General features: G+C 46.6%; 1 protein-coding gene across 7 annotated transcripts in view; it reads right to left on the bottom strand.

Annotated features, from left to right (window-relative positions):
- LOC144096738 (F-box DNA helicase 1-like) overlaps positions 1-24,848 on the bottom strand; it is a 289,125-nt gene that overhangs the window by 229,689 nt on the left and 34,588 nt on the right. For all 7 annotated transcript variants that reach the window (XR_013306837.1, XM_077629588.1, XM_077629586.1 and 4 more), the window contains exon 4: positions 19,038-19,161. Coding sequence is in view for 6 of the 7 variants with exons in the window: in XM_077629588.1 (XP_077485714.1) it covers positions 19,038-19,161 (124 nt within the window). In the remaining variant the exon portion in view is untranslated. The remainder of the gene's footprint in view (positions 1-19,037; positions 19,162-24,848) is intronic.

The following is a 24,848-nucleotide window of genomic DNA, read 5'->3' as shown; positions in this document are numbered from 1 at the left end:
GAGCACCAAGAGCTGTACGACGTAGTCAAGCCGTATGAAGACGTCTTCTCCGGATTAGGCGAGCTCAAGGGTGTCGTCTACCACTTGAAGCTCAAGCCAGGTTCCCAAGGAGTGGTCAAAACAGCACGCCGGATTCCGTTCGCACTCGAGGACAGAGTAAAAGCGGAACTGGACCGCATGGAAGCAGCCGGAGTAGTTTCCAAGGTGACCGAGCCAACCGAGTGGTCCAGCCACATGGTTACCGTCATAAAGAACGACAAGGTACGCATATGTCTCGATCCATCTGATTTGAACAAAGCGCTGCTGAGGGAACATTATCCTATGCCAACGCTAGAAGACATTGCACCGTCTCTGTGTGGAGCACAATACTTTTCGACTTTGGATGCCGCTACGGGATTTTGGCAGATAAAACTGGATGAGGAAAGCTCCAGAATTTGCACAATGAGCACTCCGTACGGTCGTTACAGGTTCCTACGTATGCCTTTCGGCATTTCTTCGGCTCCCGAAATATTTCAGCGCGCCATGCACAAAGTATTAGAAGGTCTCACTGGCACAGCAGTCGTAATGGACGACATTCTAGTCTGGGGTCGCACTAAAGAAGAGCATGACGCAAATCTTGTCAATGTGCTGACAAGATGTCAGGAGCACAACTTGAAATTGAACAAAACAAAGTGTAACTTCTTGCAGGAATCCGTCAAGTACCTAGGCCACGTGTTGACGCGCGACGGGTTGAGCCTGGATCCAGGGAGACTGGAAGATATTTTCCACGTGCAGGCCCCTTGCAACCGGAAAGAGCTACAGACATTCTTGGGTATGGTGAACTTCGTTTCCCGCTTCATTCCTAATATGTCAACGCTCACAGCATCGCTCCGAGAACTTTTAAAAAAGAATGCTGCATGGGTTTGGGAAGACAGACATCAAAAAAGCTTTGAAGCACTGCGCGAAGCACTAGCAACGGCTCCCATATTGGCATATTACCAGAAGGGCAAACCAATCACCCTATCTGTAGACGCCAGCCAAAACGGAATTGGCGCTGTGATAATGCAGGATGGACACCCCTTAGCTTACTCATCTCGCTCGCTGACAGAAGCACAGCAAAGGTACGCGCAGATAGAGAAAGAGATGCTAGCAATCGTCCACGGCTGTGAAAAATTCAAGGACTACATTTTCGGGCAGCCAGAAGTCATTGTGGAATCTGATCACAAGCCGCTCGAAATGATTTTCAAGAAGCCATTATGCCAGTGCCCTCTCCGCCTGCAGCGTATGCGTCTAAACCTACAAAAATACCATATAAACGTCAAGTATACTCCGGGAAAACAACTGTTCATCGCTGACGCGTTATCACGTTTTCCTAATAAAGCACAGCTCGTAGAACATTGCGCGCATTTCCACGTTAACACTATCGCTTGTCTTCAAGCTTCAGACAGGCGCCTGGAGCAAGTTCTGCGGGAGACGGACCGTGACCCAAGCATGGTGAAACTTCGCCAGTATGCAAGCACAGCGTGGCCCATTGACAAGGCTGACGTCCCTACCGAGCTACGCAGCTACTGGAGCTTCCGCGACGAGCTGCATACTGATTCCGGCCTTGTGTTCCGGAGCAATCGCCTTATCATTCCTGCCAGACTGCGCAGTGAGGTACTGGCTTCTCTTCATGCCGCGCACACAGGAGCAGAAAAAATGAAGGCACGCGCCCGAACCGTTGTCTTCTGGCCAAGTATAAACAGCGATATTGAGGAAGTCGCTCAACGCTGTCAAACATGCCAAAAGTACAAATCAAGAAATGCGCGACTACCGCTGTTAAGTCACGAGATACCAACTCTGCCCTGGGAGTCAGTAGGAGCTGATATTTGTCATCACAACGGTGCCGAGTACTTAGTCGTTGTTGACTTCTACTCTTTCTTTTTTGAAATCAGGCTTGTGCAAGCGCCGTCAGCCAACAAGGTTATTGCAGCATGCAATGACATCTTCGCAACACATGGCTTCCCAAGGCGACTTTGCACAGACAACGGACCACCCTTCAGTAGCCAACAGTTCAAGGATTACGCCGATAAGATTGGCCTGCAACACGTCCGGTCTAGTCCGTACTATCCCCGCTCGAATGGAATGGCAGAAAGAGCAGTACAGGAAGCTAAGAAGCTGTTAAGGCGGTTCCGTTTCGGTAGCACTGAGTTTTGTGCCGCATTGCTTGAGTGTCGAAATTCACCTCGGGACTCTTCTCTGAAGTCCCCTGTGCAGAGGCTCATGGGCCGACAGACAAGAACGCTGCTTCCTGTACCAACTAGCCACCTACAGCCACAAACAGTGCCACCCAAGACCGTGCGACGAAGGCTAGAAGACATCAGGAGCAAGCAACGCTGCTTCTACAACAGAGGTACACGGCCTCTTCCAGAGCTTCGCACTGGCTCGACCGCAACTATGTACAATGTGCCCTCAAGATCATGGTCCCCTGTCACGGTCGTACAGCGGGCTGAGACTCCTCGTGCCTACATCGTCAAAACGGAAGAGGGTCAACAGTTTCAGCGCACAAGAGAACACCTCAATCCGGCTCCTCATCCCTCGTCTCCAGACCACAAGACTCCCGCGCCGCTGCCAGCTGTGGGAGTCCCAGACACTACAGGGACATCCGAATCTACACAACTCCGCAGGAGTGAACGGAAGCGCCAACCACCACGAAGATACCCGGCGCCTGAGTTCTGAAACTCTACTTGATTCGACGATTAAAAAAAAAAAAAGAGAGAGAGGGGAGATGTGACGTAGTGCAAGTCATGCACACGCGCCTAGCCGGACAGAAGCAGCCCCCATTTCTGTTATCTAACCGCTTGCCTATATAACCGCTCGCCTTCTTCAATAAAGCGTCATTCATGCACCATGCTTCGTCGTGTCCACAGAGGTGCTCTGAAAAACAGCCCACACACACAAAACCAAGGGAGCCAAGGCTTGGGAATGCGCGCGCGAGCGGTCCCTGAGCAACAGCTCTGCAACTTAACTGCAGAGGTGTGCAAACAGTAAAACCTCATTGATATGTCCCCAGTTCGTACATCTTCCCAGTTTGTACGCTCAAAATCGTGGACATTTAAAAATGTCCCATAGAAATACTCTATATTTCTCCCGGTTAATACGTTCCCGGATAACACGATTTCCCAGTCACCATGCTTAATATTTCGAAAAACTGTGGTTGTATGTATAGTACGTTTATTGAGCAATCGCACGTGTCAAAAACAGATAAATGGGCCAAACGTGAAGGCACGCGACATGAAATTATTTTTCAATGCATTTATATTAATTTACAATGCATTTATATTGCCACATGTAACTTATTGTCTCATGGTCTGGGGGAAAACCGCCAAGCAAAATCAAATGAAAATTCTAATTGCTCAAAAACAAGCAATTAGATTAATAGCTAATGTGCCGTGGTGTACTCATACGGGTACCTACTTTGCAAGGTTTAATATCATGACAATCTCAGAGTTATTCCCATTCACGTTAATCTCTATGTACAAAAACACTGTTTCCAATAATAATGAGTCCCTTTTATCAAGTCTCAACCTGACTCGTCCGATTCCATTCTACAATACACGGAACAAAATGTCATGGTGCGTACCTTTCTGCCGCAGCACATATGGTAAGCAGTCATTGACATATAGTTTATCCCATTACCTCAATATTCTGCAAAAGAACAACATAATACTTGAAGAGACTTCACGGCATAAATTAGTCACACTTATTCCCATGTTTGAATGTACATAGCTCGTGATCAGAACATATATATAGTTTTGTGTACCTTCATTTTACTTGCATTGTATCTCGGGTGATTCTAAATGTTCCCTGTACATAGAAATGTGGAGTAGTTTTTGTGAAATAACGTCGAATGATATTAGAGGCGTAACTTCATGCGAATGTCAGATGTAGATACTTTGTGGCTGTATTTCTTTTGTGTTTGTGAGTGCGCTCTTCCACTGTTGTTGTGATCAGCTGCTGGGCTATACACCCCCGGCAGAGGGCGCAGGGTGGCTCTCAACCTGCAACAACGCCGCAGCTTTTTGTCTTGCGTCCTCTCTCCTTTGTTGCTGATGTAACCTTGAGAGAGGTAATATATATATATATATATAAGCTGGAAATGCAGTGGAAGTCCCACGCCTTAGTGGCTTCTTTGCAGTACCTTGTTGTAAGGAGGCGAAGCAGCGCCACTACCACCACCACCAAAAAAATAAAACAGCGCGCTAGCATTCAAGACAGCCCTTTTTGTGGGGACGCGACATCAAGAGGAGAAACACTGAGGTTTCTTCGTGGCTGCATAAGGGCAAGGAGGCAACAAGGCGAAGCATCTGAACATAACGAGGAAGTTATTGTGGTTACTTTCTTCACTGCCGTTGACGGACTGGATGTGTTACGATGTTCTTCCTCGCTTAAGACAGTGCGAACGCGGACTGAATTCTGCGACACTAGAAAAGGATCTGTTAAGATTCTGTGCCAAGAATTGCTAATCAACATTTTTATGGTGTAAAATTGTCAATAAATGTCTCTGTACCTCATTCAACAATTACATTTCTCAAAATCAGGCGGTTTGGATCATATGTTTTCTCAGATAATATGCTTTTCCCCCCAGCTTCTTAAAAAACCTATCAATGAGGTTTTACTGTTTCACAAACTTGGAATAGTATTTGCATGTTGTGTTGTGTTGGGTCTAACGGCGCATAAGCATCCAAGGCTATCATGCGCCAAGCAAAAGGTACAGAAAATTGTTTTATGCTGGATTTTATAAAAAGAAGAGTGTAAAACAACAGTGGTGTAAAGGGCCTAAAATGTTATTTCATACCACCTAGTGAAGGTAAAAGGCGAAAATGTTTGAAATGGCTAATGGTAAAATCTTTAAAGAAGGTCACGTAACCTCAGCGGCCATCCTTGGCTGGGCAAGAATCTCGAGGATCCCAACCAATGAAATAGACACCACAGCCTTCCTCTCGGGAATGAGAAAGTGGCTGAGGTGTATCAAAGACAAGCGAGGCATTCAAAGTTTATCAAGAAAACGAGCTTCTCTTAAAAAGTTAAAAACATAAGGCGTCAACAACTGCATTATCACTTAAGAGCATCGCTACGTGAAAAGGAATACATTCATTGTACAAGTGAGTAAAACACTTCTTTTATACTTTTTTTAGTTTTGAGCACGACAGTAAGATATGGTCTAGTGTGAGCTCATCTCCACATCTTTCACAAAGAGGTTTGTCTTAATTCATTAATAGGAAGTTTTGTCAGGTGTGTGTGCCTATGCGGAGACGACATAAACTTACTTCTATGAACCATTCCTGGTGCATACAGATCTTCCATTCCCCGAGGACAGGCTTTACAAAATGCAGCTTATTGTTTGTTTCATGACATTTAGAATTCCAAATACTATATATTAATTTCATGCAGTGTCTACAGGGCATGCTGACTTTCTTGATTTCACAACTGCGAGGTTGTGCAGCATATTTGTCAGCTCTTTCATTACCATCTATTCCAACATGGCTCGCCACCTAGCAGAATTTTATCATACATCCCTGTGTGGTGACTTTTTCTATGTTATGTACATACTATGTTTTCAACTCAGAGTTCGAATGTAATGCCGTTAGCAGACTAAGTGAATCTGCGTTGATTATGCTGTTTTCGATACTGTTATTTATTTACAGCCACAGAGACAGCACAACATTCCGCTGTAAAATGGATGCACAGTTTGGCAGCCTTACTATTTTTTGCTAATGTCCTTGTTGAAATCAAGAGGAAGAAATGGGCTTGGTTAGGGCATCTAATACAAAGGCAAGATAGCCGCTGGTCCTTAAACGGGCCCCGAAACACATAATCAGTGCATTGTTTTGCCTGTTGGTTGCACAGAATGTGTTATAGTGATGCTATTAGCATCAGTCGTACCGCGTATACTCCGGTTTTTAATATTTTAATTAGCTCGCAAAAACAAATCCATGCCGCTAACGGTGTCATCATACAGTGGCGGTTTTTAGAAATAGATATGACATCTCTGGGCAGGAGCTTGATGATTGGACAAACTGTAAATATACTGCAAATTGTATTAATAAATAGCGATACATTTTGTCACATTTTGCCTCAGATAAAAGCGCTGTAAAGCAAGTAAAACAAAAATAGACATCCAGAGGCTCTGGCTACTTTCTGCATCAAAGGACTTCGCGCCTCTCTGTACACGTCCTACGACCTAGCACACAACACTTATGGCTACTCTCTATGTATCTGAGAACGGCTTTGCGGAATCGATACGAACGCTACAAGCGTTCACTTCAGCCCCAAAGAAGGATGCAAAGAAAAAAGCCATTCGTTTCACATTTAGCAGTGAGCATCATCAGCTTGTGCAGGGTTGCAATAAGGTATCTGTCTGGGCTAGTCGGTACATGGCTCAAACTGAAGGCTTTCAGCACTTACAAACTTTCAGCGCTGCGTTTGTCTCCTTCTTAGTCCCGTCCTTCGTGTGTTGTGCCTTCAGTTGTGGAGGATCACTGGGCGGCGCCAGATGGCGCCGCGTTCCCGTCAACAGCACGCGTGCGCCTTGCTCGCCATGACCACTAAGCGCGTTCCTAGCGCGGGCCATGGTAGGTGGTAAGCAGTAGTAGCGATGGAGCGGTACGCTCTATGCTAAATGTATCTAGTATCTTGTGCAGGCCACCATTCCGTCGCAGTATCTGCCGCTCGAGTTCGGATCCAGTTCGGATCGTGTTTGGATTCATAAGTCAGGGAACGCCACTGATCAGTGTTTCCTTCTGTGCCATCGACGTGACGATGAAGCATCGCTGGGTCAGCTGGGCGTTCACATGGTTGTTGTAGCCTTGAAAACGGTGCTACCAGCCCTGGCAAGAACGAGCTACAGCGATTAGGCAACCATGGTGTGCGAACTTCCGTGACGTGCTCAGATAGGCTGTTTTGATCGGTCCCGCCCCGTGTCGTGATTGGGAGAGCGAAATGGGAACGGGAAGCCACGCAAAAATCGAGTTGAGGGCAGCATTTTGTTTGCTTGCATTTTTAAATTTCTCCATGAATAACTCCCGTTCCTATGCATTGATTCCTGTAATTCTTTTTGAGTCAGCATCTGTGTGACAAAGCATCCATCTTAAGTGCAGCCAGTATCTCCGTCCAAGCAGTGTTTCGCAGCTCCTTTAAGGGTAATGGAGTGGATTCCAAGAGAAGGCAAGCGTAGCAGGGGGTGGCAGAAGGTTAGGTGGGCGGATGAGATGAAGTTTGCAGGCATGGGGCAAAGGACAGGGTTAGTTGGAGAGACATGGGAGAGGCCTTTGCCCTGCAGTGGGTGTAGTCAGGCTGATGATGATCATTTACCTGTACTACTGCGCTTCTGATATAATTTGCTGTCTTTGATCCGTCAGTGCAGAACTCTGCGTAGTTGGCATAACTTTCTTGTTGTGCCAAGTATTTCTGTAATGTATGTTCGAGCGGTGTTTATTTTTTTCGAAAGTGTGTTAAAGTAAAGTCACATACAGTGGGAAAACTGGAAACAACTCTAAACAGTGGAAACAAACACGGAAACAAACTTAGGCTCTGTCTGGCACGGGAAGCAATTTAGCCTTGCATGTCGAGGACTGCCACTGTTGTACTTGGTTTCACCTGGTCAGTATTATCCATCGGGGAAAATCAAGACGTGAGCTCGAGCTGCTGGAAGGGGTTTTAATCAGGAAAAATAAGCAGATATGCATGAATGACCCTTCAATCATAATCACTGAAAAGAGTTTCAATTCTTATCATCGTAAAGTTTCCCTCACCACGTCCAAAGTGCGCGCTTGCGCAGGAAGTATGTATAAATGTGGCTGAATTCCTCACAATAAATCAGTTGTAAGTCCAGCGGTGTTGTGCGTGTGCCTCCTTGTTATTGTCCTGCGTCTGTTTCGCTAGTTCCACCTATGCGCATTATGAACCAACTAGTCCAGCAAGGCGGAAATTTGGGCGAGTTGGTAAGTGTTCATTTTCGCTCTCAGCGCAACACGAACGGGACACAAGACGAAGGACTAGCACCTTTGAGCTGTTTGTGCTAGTCCTTCGTCTTGTGTCCCGTTCGTGTTGCGCTGAGAGCGAAAATGAACTAGTCCAGCAATTTACTCTATCGAAAGCTAGCTGTAACATGGGGGGGGAGGGGGGGTTGTAACGTTTGTTGCTGGGCTTGAAATGTACCATGGGGGGAGTGGGTTGTGCCTTGAGGTGACATCAGGATGGGTATCCAGTGTTTCCAAGTTTTGGCAAATATCCTCGAAACCAGAGGTGTTTCGGAACTGAATGGATTTTCAGGACATATGTACATGTGAGCATAGTTCTCTCTAGGAGGGAAGGTTCACTGATTTCGACATAGAGACTGTTTACGTTGGATGTTCTGTATGTGCCAGTTAAGAGACGTAAACCAAGGTTATGCATTGGGTCCAGTCACTTTAGACATGATGGCCGCGCAGAACCATGCACAACGCATCCATAGTCTAGGGTAGAACGTATTACAGACCGGTAGATTTGCAAAAGACATGTTCTGTCAGATCCCCAGCTTTTTCGTGATAGTACTTTGAGTATATTCAGGGATTGGGAAACTACCTTTAAGACGATGTTTATGTGTGGCAGGAATGTAAGTTAAATATCAAACGCTATGGCCGAAAATTTATGTTTTTGTTTTACTGGAAGTACAATTTCATTGAAGTGCAGGGTGGGATCAATCTGCAAACCTCTCTTGAGCGAGAAAAGAACAGCAACTTTTTTTGAGGGGAGAACTTAAACCCATTTTTGTCTGCACAAACTGCAAGTCTGTTTAATGTCAGTTGTATCTGTTGCTTACAGGTTGATAGGCTGCAGGATGTGCACCCTATTTGAAGGTAATCGACACAGAGAGAATACATGATGGACTTTGGAATTATCTTCGCTATGGAATTCCCTTTCATGATAAACAGGGTAGCACTTAAAATAGATCCCTGCAGTACTCCATTCTCCTGAACGAATTCTTCGGAAAGGGGTTCAGAAATCATGCTGGTCGGTTGGAAGGGGTCTTTCCTCACTGGAAAACTCGGCAGGTTTTCCACATAATGTGCGACACCGCCAGACAGTCGGGGCCAGCAATACTTGTCTTGAATGCGGCGAAGGGTGCGAGTAAACCCGAGATGTCCAGCTGTCGGCTCGTCGTGTGAAGCCTGTAGAACTTCTTCGCGGAGACAAGCAGGTACAAGAAGGTAGGCTGTTTTGTTCGCCGCGAAGTTCTTCTTCATGAGGATATCATTCTGTACACAGAAGGAAGACAGTCCTCACTTGAATGAGGCGGGGAGCGGGGGGGGGGGGGGGGGGGGGGGGGGGGGGGTGAAGAAAGCTTGCCTTCCAAGTACTCAATGAGGCGTTTTAGGTCGGGGTCTGAGCGTTGCTGCTGGGCAAAAGAGCTGGGGCTGATGGGTCCCAGGAAGGCGTCCTCATCGTCGTCCGGCAGCGGCGCACCTACAGGGGCTCGTGAGAGGCAATCGGCGTCAGAGTGCTTGCGTCTGGACTTTTAAACGACAGTGACGTCAAACTCTTGGAGGCACAGACTCCATCGAGCGAGGCGGCCAGAGGGGACCTTCAAATTGGCAAGCCAGCACCATGGTTATCGCTGACCACCTTTTGTCAAAATGCGGAAGGATCGGTGGGGTCTGTAAATGACGCTCAAGTTTTTTGAAGGCTTCTGCTTGCAGTGCTTCCCATTTAAACGGTACGTCTGTCTTCGTCAGTTCGGTCAGGGGCTCGGCGATGCGGGAAAAGTTTTTTTCACAAATCGTCGGTAATATGTGCACAGTCCGAAGAATCTGCACACTGCTTTCTTCTTGGCCGGTGGCAGAAACTGTTCGACAGCAGCTGTTTTCTGTGGGTCTGGGCATACTCCCTCCTTGCTAACGACGTCATCTAAATATACTAGACAAATCTGCCACTTCAGGCCTGCCAGCACTGTATCCATTACTCGCTGAAAAATGTCACTGGTACATAACAGAGACCAAATGGCATCACCTTGAACTCAAAGAGCCAATCCAGAGTGATGAATGCTGTCTTCTCGCGATCTCTTTCGTCGACCTCAATTTGCCAGTAGCCGCTCTTGAGGTGCATCGATGAAAAATACTTGGCGTTGCAGAGCCGGTACAGTGTGTTGTCGATGCAGGGGAGGGGGTAGGCGTCCTTCTTTGTTATGTTGTTCAGGCAACGGCGGTACTCAACGCAGAACCGAAGTGCGTCGTCTTTCTTTCTCACTAGAACAACCGGTGCCGCCCATGGGCTGTTTGATGGCTGGATGACATCGTCACGAAACATTTCTTCTACTTGGTCCCGGATGGCTTGTCGTCCCCACGGCGATACACGGTAGGGGCTTTGACGGAGAGGTGGGGCATGCTGGTCGGCTATAATGCGATGCTTGGCAATTGGCGTTTGTCGAACCTTCGGCAATGACTAAAAACACTCGCTATAGCTTCGAAGTAGATTGCGGATCTGGTCTTGTCTGTTCCGGGGCAAGGCTGGGTTGATGTCGAAAGTGGGCGAGTTCTCTTGGTCAGGCGAATCTTCTGCGGGAGGTCGGAGAGAGTGAAGGAGTCTCGTACGTCGGATATTTCGTCGAAGAAAGCGATCATCGTTCCTCTGTTAATGTGCCAGTATTCTTCGCTAAAGTTAGTCAGCAGTACTTCGGCCTTGCCATTGCGGAAATGTGCGATGCCTCTTGCGATGCTGATTCCTCGGTCTAGAAGCAACTGCATGTTCCCCTCGACGATGGCCTCAGCGTTAATGGCTTTCGTGGCGCCTACGGTCACAATAACGCTTGATCGGGGTGGGACGCTCACTTCTTCCTCCAGGACACTCAGGGCAACGTGATTTTCCCCATTTTTCATTGAAGTGATGGCTTCGTCTGTCGAAAGCGTGATCAGCTTGCATCGTAGGTCGACAATCGCCTGGTGCTCATGAAGGAAATCCATACCCAAGATCACTTCGCGGGAGCCAAGATCACTTCGTGGGAGCATTGCAGTAGCACAACACAGGTCGCAGAATAAGTGTGTCCTTTGAGAGTCACTCGGGCTTTGCATCGTCCTGGTGGTGTAATGTGGTGGCCCCCTGCGGTGTGTATTTGTGGGCCGTCCCAAAGTGTCGTGACTTTCCTCAGCTGCACAGCGAATGTTCCATTCACCACCGAGTAATCGGCTCCTGTGTCGACAAGAGCGGTAACTTTCTGGCCGTCGATAGTCACTTCTAAGTCAGATGTCCTAGCTCTTGCATTGCACATCACCCTCAACGTCGGGTCATGGCTTCGTCAGTGCGAATCACAGGTGGGGCATGTCGTCGAAGCTTTTCTGGGTGGCGGCGCCATTTTGAAGGCAGTTCGCATCGTGGTCGGGCTTGTCATTTTGTGCAGCGTCAGTGCAGCGATTGTAGTGTCTTCAAGCAGCGTAGCGGGTGCAGCGTCTTCATGGGGCATGGTCGGTGGAGGATCTTCTGCGTTTCGCTCGTGAGCAAACTCACCTCCAAAGGTTGCTGTTTTTAGTTTCCCCTACGGGGGCTGGGAGACCTTCCTTGTACCGCGGCTGCGTAGCTACGGCGTGGCAACGCAAAGCGCGAGGTTCACAGCGATGGTGCGCGAAAAAGGCGGCTCAGCGAGTACTCCTCTAGACGCATGTACTCGTCGATTTCTTGCGGACGTTGGCCGACGTGTGGTCGTGGGGCGTCAACAGCAAATCCTCGAAGACTGGTACGTCGGTACAGGCAGTGACGAAGAATATGGCCGGCCTCAACGCAATGAATGCACAACGGCCGGTTGTCGGAAATCCTCCAGGCGTCGCATTTCCTGGGGCTTGAGCGTCGCTGATATAGGCTGGGCGGGCGGGGGCAGGGAGGCAGGGTTCAGGAATAAGTTGTTCCTGTCGGAGAGGACGTAGTTGTTGTCGTTGGGGCTGAGGAGTGCATACTACAGCAGCGTAGGTCATGGCCTGGGGTTCTGTGGCCGTCGGGGTGCCAAGTGCCTGTTGTACTTCTTCCCGTACCACATCCATGAGAGTCGCTGCTTTCGGCTGTGAAGAAGTTGGCAGTAATAGGCGTAGCTATTCTCGGACGATTTCGCGGATCACTTCTCGCAAGTTGTCGCTGGTGGTGGTCGCCTTGTCCGGACAGATTGCACAGACATAGGAAGGGCGGTTGTACTGCTGAGCCCGGAGGTCGAGGGCCTTCTCAATCGTGCAGGCTTCTTGCATGAATTCATTGACTGTTTTTGGTGGCTTGCAGATGAGGCTGGCAAAGAGTTGTTCTTTTAAGCCATGCATTAAAAACTGAACTTTCTTTTCCTCAGTCATCTCGGTGTCGGCGCGTAATAGAGGCGCTTTATCTCTTCAACGTAACCGCGGACGGGCTCGTTTGGAAGCCGGATTCTGTACTCGAGGAGTCGTTCGGCTCTTTCTTTTCTCACGATACTGGTGAATACCTTCAAGAGTTCCTTCTTGAATAGCTTGCATGTCTTTAGAGACGACTCATAGTTTTCGTACCACGTACGTGCTGATCCCTCCAGTGAGAAAAATATGTCCAATTTTTGCCGCATCATCTCACTTGTTGAATGATGCCACGCGCTGAAAATAGTCTGACCATTCTTCGGGCTCTTCGCCTAGGAATCCACTGAAAGTTGGCGGCACCCGCGGCTGGTGCAGTATGATCGGTGTCGACATCTTTTGCGAGGTTGTGGTGCTTGTAGCAGCGTCTTTTCGTTGCCGGGTGCAGTCTGGCAGGTTCCCGAACTCAGGCTGCTCTCCCTGGAGACGTCCACTTGTTAGGTGAACTGGGGGCTCGTACTCTGATGCGAAGCACAAGGGGCTGGCGTCGCGACTTGAAGGGGGCGTCCAGAACATGGAAGGCTACCCCGCACCTTCACCAGATGTCATGTAGTGGTAACGGCAGTCAGGAGGGATGAAGACGGACAAAAGTTCTTCTAGAAGAAAACTGTTTATTGGGCTGACTTGCGCCCACAATGGGCTGAATTACTCGGTGACGGCGAAGCCACAAGCATGCTCGGCGGTCATCAAACCGAATGGCCCGCCGCTGTTGGCCGTGCTCAATTTAAAGCCGATAGCAAACTTTCGAGATAAAGCATGCGAAGTTACAGGAACATTCTGGAACAACGTAGCATCAGCTCTGCCTGGCTGCGATCAATCGAGATAAATCTAGTCGCGTCTTGCATCGCAAACAAAGCGATAAAGCGGCATGCCGGCAGCTTTGAAGAATGAACAAACAAGCACTGCAAAGATTCGCGGCAATATGCTCCCTCACATGTTGCTATAAATCATTTCATTGCACAGGTATGTTTCTGTCAATATGCACCAACTACCCCATATCAGTCCTCTTCTAGACCACACTTCGTTCCAGAATTTCGTACAGTCGTGCAGCACTGCCGTCGTCAAGCACGAGAACACGCAGGATAATTGCACCAGGCATGACGGGTGCACAACGACAATGCTAATGATTTACTAAGTGTACCCATTGGTGCAGTGTCCGCAACCACCAGTGCGTCTAGCAGTCAGTGCCCTTGAAAGATCACCACCTATTATCAGGTCAATGATGCACACTCTTCCGAGTGGCACAATCTACAGTAGCTGGCAGATTTTTTGGACTCCAATAATTTGGACTTGATTAAATTAAGGAACCATAGGAATGTTTACATTTTCACAACTGATATTTCGGACTCTGAGGACTGCAAAAGTTCCATTTTTCAGACTAAAACAGATGCAAAACAATTCCGTGGAGGTCGTTTTTCGACCAAAAGTTTGTTTTTTTCAGCATAATAGAAATGTGAGCAGGCATTGCACAATCAACAAGTTCTCCGCCCACTGTAAAATGTGCCATCTTAAAATTTAAAGAGAGTCGATTGGAAGGACTAGCTGGGACGGGCTTGGCTATTTATTTTTCATTGCTGCCACTAGAGATAATGACGTGCTCATTGCTGCCATCTACGTGGCCTACAAACAGCATGCATTGAAAATGGGACAACTGCTGCACCCGCCATGGCTTGGATGACGCCACCCGCGAGGAGGGGTCTTCTTCCTGAGGGTTACCTCTCTATGTCTTCACGAATGACACTGCCAACAGAAACAAGACTGCTCATGCTCATGCCGCGTTGCACTCTCTGGTATCTTGACATGTGGTGGTGCGGAAATGATGAAAGCATCACTGTGGCTCATATTGACTCTAACATTATTGCCTGCAAGCCGGACGTGGGGAGTGGCAAAGTTTACGATTTTTTATGCCAGTTAATTACAGAATAGTTACTCTTAAGTTCACAAATTTTTCCGACTGTTTAATCATTCGGACAAATTTCCAGCCCATGCAGAGTCTGAAAAATCGGTCAGCAACTGTATTTGATTCTGGACTAACATTTCATATATGGAATTCCCCACAACAGACACTGTATTTAGCCTTGCAGCAATGGCTGAGTGGTATAGACCTCCTTTCACCCCGCGACGTCACGAAGATGCGGTGGCACTGATGTCAGCGGTGAATTTCGCATGTTAGGCAAAACAGGTTCCGCCTGCCCGTGCCTACCGCAGCTGCCATAGCTACTGGCGGCTGCATCATGCCTACGCACTGCAGAAGCAGCATGTATTGACCAGCTGCGTCACTGTTGGATCCGCGTAGTAGCATAAAAGGAAGCTTAAACTAGCCCCGATAGGTTTCTCACAACTAAATACCCCATTAGGAAACTGGCTAACAGGGAATGGGTCGCGGTAGTAAAACGTGAGGTCTGGGAGTAGATCGGCACTGCCACTCAATGTACTTAATAGCATGCGTCCATTCACCTGAGCATCAGCATAGTACACTTATAACTGCGCAAAGAAAGAAAAGCACATATGTAGCTGCACACGTATTGATCACCTTGAGCCTTGCGTCATGCGGGGGCGTTCAAACGATAGATCATTTCATCCTCTACTGTCGGCGGCAGAGAATTCAGTTCTCGCAAAATCCTCTAGCTCAATTATGGCAGTCGTTTACTCTTCCCGTCTTCCTCTCCTTCGATGCAACCATCAAACCAATAACCAATAACCCAAACACGTGGCAAAATTATTACGAAGCAGAAAGCTCCTATAACCTACAGGTATACAAAACTAAACACTCGTTTTTTTCTTCTACTCTACCCGACATGATTCGTACAAACCCACGTCAATTCTGGAAGTGTATCAATCCTAACCCCATCAGGAATGTAGCACTGTGTGACGATGATAATAATCCAATTGAAGATCATGACGTTGCGGAAGTGTTGAATTTACCATTCAGCTCAGTTTTCACTCACGAACCGGATAACAATTTACCCGATTTTCCCCCCTTTAACTTTCCACCTATGCCAGACGTGAGCTTTGAACCTGATGCTATTGTCAAATTAATCGACTCTGAAATTAACCTCTTCAGCTGGCGTTCACGGAATTAATACTAAAGTGTTAAAAAATACAAAACATACCACTAGCACCATATTGTCTCATATCTTTCAGCAATCCCTTTCATCAGCCATCATACCCCATGACTGGAAAGTAGGCAAGGTCATCCCTGTCCCCAAAAAAGGGCCTTCATCTTCTCGCCATAATTATCGACCAATATCCATCACATGTATCACTTCCAAACTAATGGAACATATAATTTTCTCTCAAGTTATAAAATTTCTAGTGTCCGTCAACTTTTTCCACCCTAACCAGCATGGCTTTTTAAAAGGTTTATCTTGTGAAACACAATTAGCCCTCTTTATTAACGACCTTAGCTCTAGCATTGACCTTAACATTCCTGTTGACGCACTCTTCCTCGATTTTGAAAAAGCTTTTGACAAAGTTCCTCACAGACGACTATTCCTAAAGCTTTCTCGTCTCAATCCTAACGAACATGTTTTTAATTGGATATGCAGCTTTCTCATTAATCGGCAGCAGTTTGTCTTTGTTAATAAATGTTCATCTTCTTATTCCTCTGTTATATCTGGGGTACCTCAGGGCACCGTCTTGGGCCCCCTCCTTTTTCTCATTTATATTAACGATTAGCCTGCTAACATATGTTCTAACATTCGCATATTCGCTGATGATTGCGTTATCTGCCGGCCTATTACTAACAGCGATGACACTTTGCTTCTTCAGTCTGACATTCACCACGTACTAACCTGGTGTAATACATGGCTAATGTCTTTAAATGTGAAAAAAAGATCTCTGCTATCATTCCACCGACGTCATTCACAACCATCTTCAAGATATCTAATCGGGAATGCTGAAATCACTTCAGTATTAACTTACAAGTATTTAGGCATCCATTTGACACCTGATCTAAATTGGTCTTTTCATGTATCTCAGATTACTAACGAGGCAAATCGCGTCCTTGGTTACTTTCGACGAACCCTGCTACTAGCACCCCCATCAGTGAAATCCCTTGCTTACTTAACACTTATCCATCCCAAATTAGAATATGCATGCGCGATCTGGGACCCTCATCAAAATAACCTTTCCACTACTCTCGAATCTGTTCAGAATCGCTCAGCTCGTTTCATTTTCTCAGCCTATTCTTATCATGTAAGTGTAACTCAACTAAAACGCAATGCTCAACTCACAACTTTAGCGAACCGCCGAAAAATTTCCAGACTGTGTCTGTTTCATAAATTCTATCATCATCCACATCTCAACTCCATTATCAGCCCCGCACATCGCATCTCCAATCACACAAACCACGGGAAGGCAGTCTACCCTCCCCCCTGCCCGCACTTCTGCGCATCTGTCATCGTTTTTCATTCATACAGCAAGGGACTGGAATGACCTGCCAAACGCCATCGTTGATCAGATCGACTCAACGTCATTCAGATCGTCAATTGAAGAAATTTACTGCTGAAGTTCCACCCCCTCATGTAATACCCCTTCAATGGGGCCTTTGAGGTATTAATAAATAAATAAATAAATAAATAAATAAATAAATAAATAAAGGGCATGCCATTAGGCAGGTGTGTCAGCTTCTTCACAAGTATAACATTGAAACCGGGAGATTTTTGTGTTGACTTCTCGATGCCTTTACTTTCCTCTCAAAATTATTTTCTTTCTGATTAATTCTTTAAACTGAGTTATTCTACTCGCACCGCTTGGTTTCCCCGATTTTCATTCCAATTTCCTCAAGTGCTCTCAAAATTGGTGCTTTTCTTTTTCTCTCAGATCCCTCTATAGTATTTATGAGCCGCTTGAGATAACCCTGGATGAATTTCTTCTTGTTTGGATCTGCACCAAACCCTGGCCAATCCCCCACCGTGGGTATGTGCCATCGTATTTGAGGCAACAACAACAACCTTGAGCCAGTGTGCAGGGGGTGCCGGTGGATTCACTCACCCCCAAGGAATGCGTTCTTTTGTTAACTGCACAGCATGTTTTAATGGCGCGTTTCATGGCATTTAATATTTACTTGAAACTGTTTCTTAATATGACCGACGTAATTATTTGATGCGAGTAGAAGGAAGTCTGCTAAGTTGTGTCAATCTTGCGCGGTCACGTTGGCGTGCTTAGAATAGCGTACCTTAAGTGTGCTAAAACCCACATGCTTTTTCATTGCATCATGCATGTGTCATGTTTCATGAGGTAGTACATGATAGCGAAACTTGTTTGGAAAGAAACAGCCGCAGGCATGCTACTAACAGACATGTGGCGAGATCGATAGGGGACGCGGCAATGAAAAGTGTTTTCGTTATATTTATGCATGCGATATGTAACTAAATTTGGTGCAAATATGAAATTTCTATGCTAGTTTCAGTAATGCCTTTTATTTTTAGCTATACCTGGTGCAGTTCTTGGGTAATTATAATAACAAGCCTCGTCAAGTGACCCCAAGGTTTTAAAAAATTGAGTAGAAAGTGCGCAAATTTTTTTATGCCAGCATGTTCACAAAGCCCTGTTCTGTATGACAACGTGATTAGTTCTTTTTTTAGATGATCTCAGGAATGTCTCAGGAATTGTTTGCGACAAATAGAATGATTCTATTTTCATGCGTTACGAAATTACGAAGGTGTGAGTGATGCCAATCGCAGAAAATGTGAAAGGTCAGAAAACGAACCTTAAAGCTTATTCCCTCGTTTATGGCCTCTTCGCTTTCGCTTTGGTCAAAGAAATGCGACACTGAAATCAAAGAAAACCTCAAAGAAATTACCTCCTAATTTTCGACGACCGCACATCTAAAAAGCATAACTTATGAATTTCTACTGAATATTTTGCTATAATTTTTCGTCAGAAAACAGAAGATCCCAGGGCTAGGAAAGAAGATAATTTCACAAATCAAAAATTTTCACCAAATAGACCAGTTCAACAAGAAGAGAAGTCGGTCTGGCTGGTGCATGACTCTGTGGCTACAAACAGCGCTTAAGCGAGACAGAGGAGATCGGCCCGGGACACAACCCTGTCCCCACTTTTCGTACTGTGCGACACGTGTCAACAGACGCTGAGGCCCTCACTGCTGTCCTGAAGTGAAATAATTCCAGCAAGTGCAGCGTGTCAAAAAGTTATTTTATTTAATGCCTAGCGTAAAAATCAACGGCACAAACGCTTTCTGTTTACTACTAGCCATATATATACAATACACAGTGGCGAACTATTTCTCTGAATACGCTGCACATGACCAACGCGAGCTCGTGTACTTGGAGAAATCACTAAGTTGAAAGCATCAACCATTGCTGTGATTCGCAGAAACTGAAAACGCGCCTACAAGCCTTGAAAACCCGCACTCAACACCTCTCTGCTAGCTACGCCACTCCCTGGCCTTTTGCCTGCCGCGAGCCCGCTAGCAACTGCAGCGCCACCTCGTTTGTTTGCAAACATGCAAGTGTATAAGGGATCAGTCAGTGGGTCTGTTCTCGCGTGGGTTTGAATCAAGCTCGGTGCAATATGAAATATGCTTCTTTTTCTTTTATGCGACTATCCATCTGTTGAAAGTTTATCTCCAGTTGTGGCTTCTTTCTCATTGTGGTTCTTACCAAACTGTTCCCGTGAATGTTCTAAAATGCACACCAACTACAAAAAGGCACTCCCCACCTTCACAGGCCATAAGGAGTCCCCAAAGGCACCCTGAAGCACCTCCATGACGATGTCACACTTGGGGTGTCGTTCCAGCATCTCCTGCAAGCCCCAGGTGCTCTCCCCAAAGCTTGCCATGTACCTGCGCAAGAGTTGCACCACAATCCGTTCTCTGTACGTCCAGACACACACTGTGGGCAAGACATCATTCCTGCCATTGCTTGAAAGTAGCCTCAGTGGACACCTGTGAATATGCTTCCTTATCAGTGCAGCTGTGCTGTGTCACACCCTGTTCTCCTTCCACCAACGGAGTCAGCATGGAAGGGTCATGTGGCCAGCATTGGCTACGGCGCCAATGATGACTGCAATGCAACCACCAACTGCATAATGTGGGCACCTTACACCAGCAGCACAGCTCATTGACAGATACAGCTCAGACCATTTATAACGTAACTGCTTATAATGCGGCTTTTTGTGACAAATGTTTCGTTTCCCATGGAGTTCAAGGTATTGACGTACCGCTTAATATGCGGCAGCGCGTAACTGAAGACCATGTATAGTGTGGTTTCTTGAAAGCCTGGCGGCCCGCGTACCGGCGCAGACCCGTGTGCACAGGCGGGCACGAGGAGCATGCTTCCCAGATTGACAAGAAGAGGGCAACAGGCGGGGCGGGGCAGCGTTGTCAGCGTGGTTCAACACAAGGCTGAAGGCAGGAGAGGATAGAAAAAAGTCCCAAAGCAGGCGTTTTTCCTCTCACTCTCCGATGCGCTTCCGTTGGGCACACTGATTGGACAAAACTGGGAAGCACGTGATGGCACGGCCAGACGAGCATGCTAGAGTGGCGGCCGCAGCTGCATGGCGTGACGCTGCAAGCGCTGCTCGTACCACGTACACGTGCGGCAGTGTCTTGTCACACCTGAGCCCATGAGCACGATATGTGTCGTCACGTGTAGCGAAAAGTTGACAACGTTGGCAAGTCAGCTGACAATGTGAGCAAGTCTACCAGCCTCGGCTATCTTCAGTTCAAATGGCGTCTACACCCCCGAAAGCTAGAAAACTACAACCTCCTGAAACCAAGCAGTGCATTGTGAGGCACGTTGAGAGCAGTTTAAAAAAGGCTACCGTGGCAAAAAAGTACGGTTTCGCCAATGCTACTGTGTCCGCCGTTAGGAAGAACAGCGACAAGTTGTGTCAACAACTGCGAAGACTCCGCTTTGCTTGCAAGAAGGCGGATTCATGCGTCGATTTACGAAGATGTCGCGGCTTTTTTTGCACGGTTTCGTGAGGGTCCAGGCATAGGGCATTCCTGTGAATGGCTTGATATTGCAAGCCAAGGCCAGGTGCCTTGCAAAGATTTTGAGGCATGATGGTTTTAACCCATTGAACGGTTGTATTCAGCATTTCAAGGACCAGCACGAGATAAGCTCGTTTTCGTTGCTGACCCCGATGGCATTGTGTGTGAAGTAGCCGCCACAGATGAAGACATCATGGCAGCAGTGCGCGATCGTGATGAGCCTCTATCCGAGGATGAACCTGACGAAGTGAGTGAAAGTGCAGAAGAAGTTTCGTGCAAAGACAACACACTGCGCCTCTACTATGCTCAGAGAAACCTCAGCGAGCAAGCGCTCAAGTACCTCACTGTTTTTGAAGATGAAGCCATTAACAACGCAGTTCAGTCGCAGCACCAGATTAAAATAACGTCATTGTTTCATTCATTACAACGCTTTGACAAAAAGATCAAATAAACTTCTTTGTTGCCTGTGATTGCAGTGTTGTATGTCTGATGCGTTAAAAGGTACACTTTGCAAGGTAGGCTGGCCATTCTGCAAATGCGAATGCATGGAAAAGCTACATTTTGGTTACAGTGCAGTAACGTTTATAATGCGATATAAGTGGTCTATGCTGTATACAGATGTATACCCTTTGTATCGGAGCAGTGGCGAGCGCCACCTTGCCCAGTAAATAAAGTGTATTTATTTGATTTAGTACTTGCACCACCTACATGGCATTACAGCTGGGGGGCAAATGCTAAAACCCTTGAGCGTACAATGAGCATGGTATACCAAGCAAAACATGCATACAGACATTCCTAAATTAAGCACTCAAAGCTTGGTAAAATGCTTTGTTTGACGAAACAGAGAATTTCAGGCGATAAAGCATTCCACTGACGAACTGTTCCAACAAAAAAAGAATGACTAAAAGCATCACTCTTAAATGAATACTCCTTGGCCTTGAAGACGTGGTCCTTTCTCTGTGACATTATATGGGTGGTTTGATGAACTATCGGGATCGAAAGAAACGCGAACAACGCGGTGCCTACATGCTCCTCTATTCAAATTTCTTTTCATCGTGCTTTTACTTCAGTGATGGCAGAAAGACGTTAGAGTCACCCATACTACATTTCAGGACTAACGCCTATTTTGTACACCTAGGTAAAAGCTCAATTGAAACAAATTTCAACAACGGAGCATGTAGACGCCACATTGTTTGCGTTTCTTTCGACAGCGATAGTACTCATCTCAATCTATGCCAGTTTGGCAATAGAAAACACTATGAAAAAACTTCAGACGAAGATACAATCCACGATCCTCTAATTAGGCCACCCGAGCAGTTGGTTAGTATTAGTCTGCAATGTCACTTGCCTGCATTGTCACTTTGGAAGAGCTAGTGCAGCAGTCAGTAACATATTTATATATATATATCTGGGTTGTGGCTGTCTCAGCAGAGTCCTTGCTTTCCTCAAAGTGCATAAGACTGCTTACGGCTGCCGCTTACATTGTGAGAAATACTGCAATCTCACTAATGCTGAGAACAAGACGTTATGGCAGCATTTCAAGAACCAGAGTGCGAGCTACAAAGTGATCACACGACGAATGCACCACCATTTGGATAGTGCTTTCTCAATATTTTTTTTTTTTGCTAATACTTTTGGAGGTGGCAAAGGTAGCTGCCAAAGACTTTTCCTACTTAGGCCATTTATTTACACTTTGTCATGCTGTGACGACAGAGGCGCTGGCGAGTGAAAGGAAATTTTGAAATTTTTTGTTCACAGCTCAAGTGCTGGCCTTGCACTACTAAAATAAGAAAAGCTATAAACGGCCACGCAATAAACCAAAAATGATCAATAATAAGAAGCCCGAAGCAACATATACCAAATAAAGTACAAAAAAATATTGTACAAAAAAAATCAAACTGACACCACCACTGACTGTTCAACTACTCAAGAAACATCTTCCTGTGTTCTTTATGTGCCCCCAACAAGGCATGTCCTTTCTTACCGGTTGCAATAGAAGCCCTCCTGTACAACAGCTGAGCTTCACGGCAATAAAGAACCTCTTTCCTATATCCTGCACCATACACCCCACAGTTCTTCACACAGTGAACTTTGTTAGCGCATTTGTCAGACTATGCACTTCATTTAACATGTTACACCATTACTTGCCAATGCACCTTAGTACAACGCATTTAATGGTTGCATTTTACCGTCTTCCATTTTATTTCTTTCATTTTACATTTTCCACACCACTGTCCTTCAGTCTTTTTCTCCCGAATTTCCTTCCCCATACAGAGTAGCATACCAGCAATTTTTAAACACCAGCTAAATTCCCCCTTTTTTTTATTAAAGGGTTTCTCTCTATCTCGCAATGCTGCATGTATACCATCAGAAATGCTCGAAACGAAACGATTTTGCCCTTGTATACAGCGTGTTTACAGCAGCCGAGAGCTAAACTGCATGCCGCCATCTGGCCACGAACTAGGTTGCCAGGTTCAAACTCCGTTCTTTCCCCAGATTTAGTAAGCGCCTAACAGCTGGCAATAAGTTAACCATTGAGTCAGGGCGGCGGTTGCCCACTGACATGTATGGCCTCAATGCGCAGCTTCTTTCTCTCTATGAGGAGGAGGAGGAGGGAGAAGAAGAGGAAAGGTTAACATTGGGGGAAAGGGGTGTGGGGATAAAAAAGGAAAGAGAAAGGAGAGTCACTATGAAAAGTCAGCGTTGTTCGTAAAAGTCACAGCCTATCGTACAGGCCAGAAGTTCGTAAGAAGCGGAGCAGTGCCTTGGAGGCCTTCACCGCCGACGATCGCCGTGGCCAGTGGCCGAGAATCTTCATTTCTGTCAGTGGGCATGGATCTAGACACTCCAGCGCACGGCAGGGCGACTGCCTTTGGGCGCTGTAGGCAGGGCATTCACAAAGAATGTGGGATATAGTCTCGTCATACCCGCAGATGGCACATGCAGGGCTATCAGCCATTCTAGTTAAGAACGAGTAATGGTTGGTGAAAGCAACACCAAGCCCCAGGCGACAAAGCAAAGTTTCTTCACGTTGTGGTAGGCCGGATGGAAGCCGAAGCTTCAGGTCTGGGCCCAAGGCATTTAAATGTGAATTGGAAAATTGGCCGGAATTCCACCGGCAAGCGTTATGTTCCGCGCAAGAGCGCGAAAGCTGCCCGCTGCGTCTGATCTCGAATAGGGCATCGACACAAAATCGCCGTCGTGGTGAGCAGTTCGCGCGACCTCATCCGCGTGGTGATTGCCTCCTATGCCGCTGTGCCCCGGTAGCCATTGGTAGATAATGTCGTGCCTTTTATTTATGGCACAGTGATGTAGTTGTCGGATTTCCGCGACCAGTTGTTCATGGACACCACGGCGAAGAGAAGCTTGTAAGCCTTGGAGGGCAGCTTTTGAAATCGGTGAAAATAGACAACTGCCGAGGGCACTGCTGATTAATGTGTTCAATGGCGACACGAAAAGCAGTGAGTTCTGCACCTGTCGAAGAAGTCTGGTGAGCTATCCTAACTCTAATTTCTGTAGTCCTTGTGGGGATGGCCATGGAGCCTGAAGAACTGGTAGGGTTCACTGAGCCGTCGGTGTAGACGTGCACCCGGTTCGCATGGTGCTCGTGCAAATATTCCAGAGTGACCTGTTTTAGTCGATAAATCGACGATCGGCGATAAATTGATCTTCTTCTTGATGCCAGGTATTGAGAGAAGAACAGGGGGATTGTGCAGGCTCCAAAGTGGCGAGGACGGTCTAGAGGCGGGTGTAAACTGTGACGGCAGAATGGCGCGATGTGCATCAATGGCGTTTATAAACGATGTGCGCGGCCTGGTAATAGGTAGACTGACAAGATGGTGAGGCTAGCTTTGGGAGCACATGGCAATACACCAAATCAGGGGGTACAGAGTGATATGGGATGGGCGTCATTCGAGAGCAGAGAAGCTAGCAGTAAGATAGCATTTGAGGAGCGATTGAGAGAAATTGTGGAAAAGCAGTGAGCTAGGAAAGTTTTCAGATACCTGTATATAAGGAATGTTGATACGAAATGGAGAAAGCGAACTAGAAAATTGACAAGCAAATATCTGGACAGCAGTAGAGGGGTAAATCAGCAGTTATCAGTTAAGAAAAAGGTTAAAGAAACAGAGAGAGCTTTGTGGAAAACAGGGATGCTGACCAAATCAGCACTGGGAACATACAGGATTTTTAAGCAGGAAATTGCCAAAGAAAATATCTATGATAATTGTAGGGGAACCTCTTTGTTGTTTGAGGCCAGGACGGGAGTTTTGCGGACTAAGACATATAGAGTCAGGTACCACGAGATAGGCACGTTGTGCGTTGCGTGCGGAGAGGAGGAGGGAACGGCTGAACACTTGATACTTTTCTGTAAAGGGCTACACCCTACAGTGGAAAGCAGCGGGGCTGATTTATCCAAGTCATTGGGGTTTAAGGACAGTGAAGGGAAAGTAGATTTTAAGTGGGTGGAAATAACCAAGCGAAGGTTATCTGATTGGTGGCTAAAATCAAGAGAAGAGTAAAATTTCATGTCATGG

This window comes from Amblyomma americanum, chromosome 7, assembly GCF_052857255.1.
Source record: "Amblyomma americanum isolate KBUSLIRL-KWMA chromosome 7, ASM5285725v1, whole genome shotgun sequence".
In the NCBI taxonomy this organism is placed as follows: Eukaryota; Metazoa; Arthropoda; class Arachnida; order Ixodida; family Ixodidae; genus Amblyomma; species Amblyomma americanum.
Note: the sequence above shows the minus strand (reverse complement) of the source record. Positions and strands in the feature narration are given on the sequence as shown.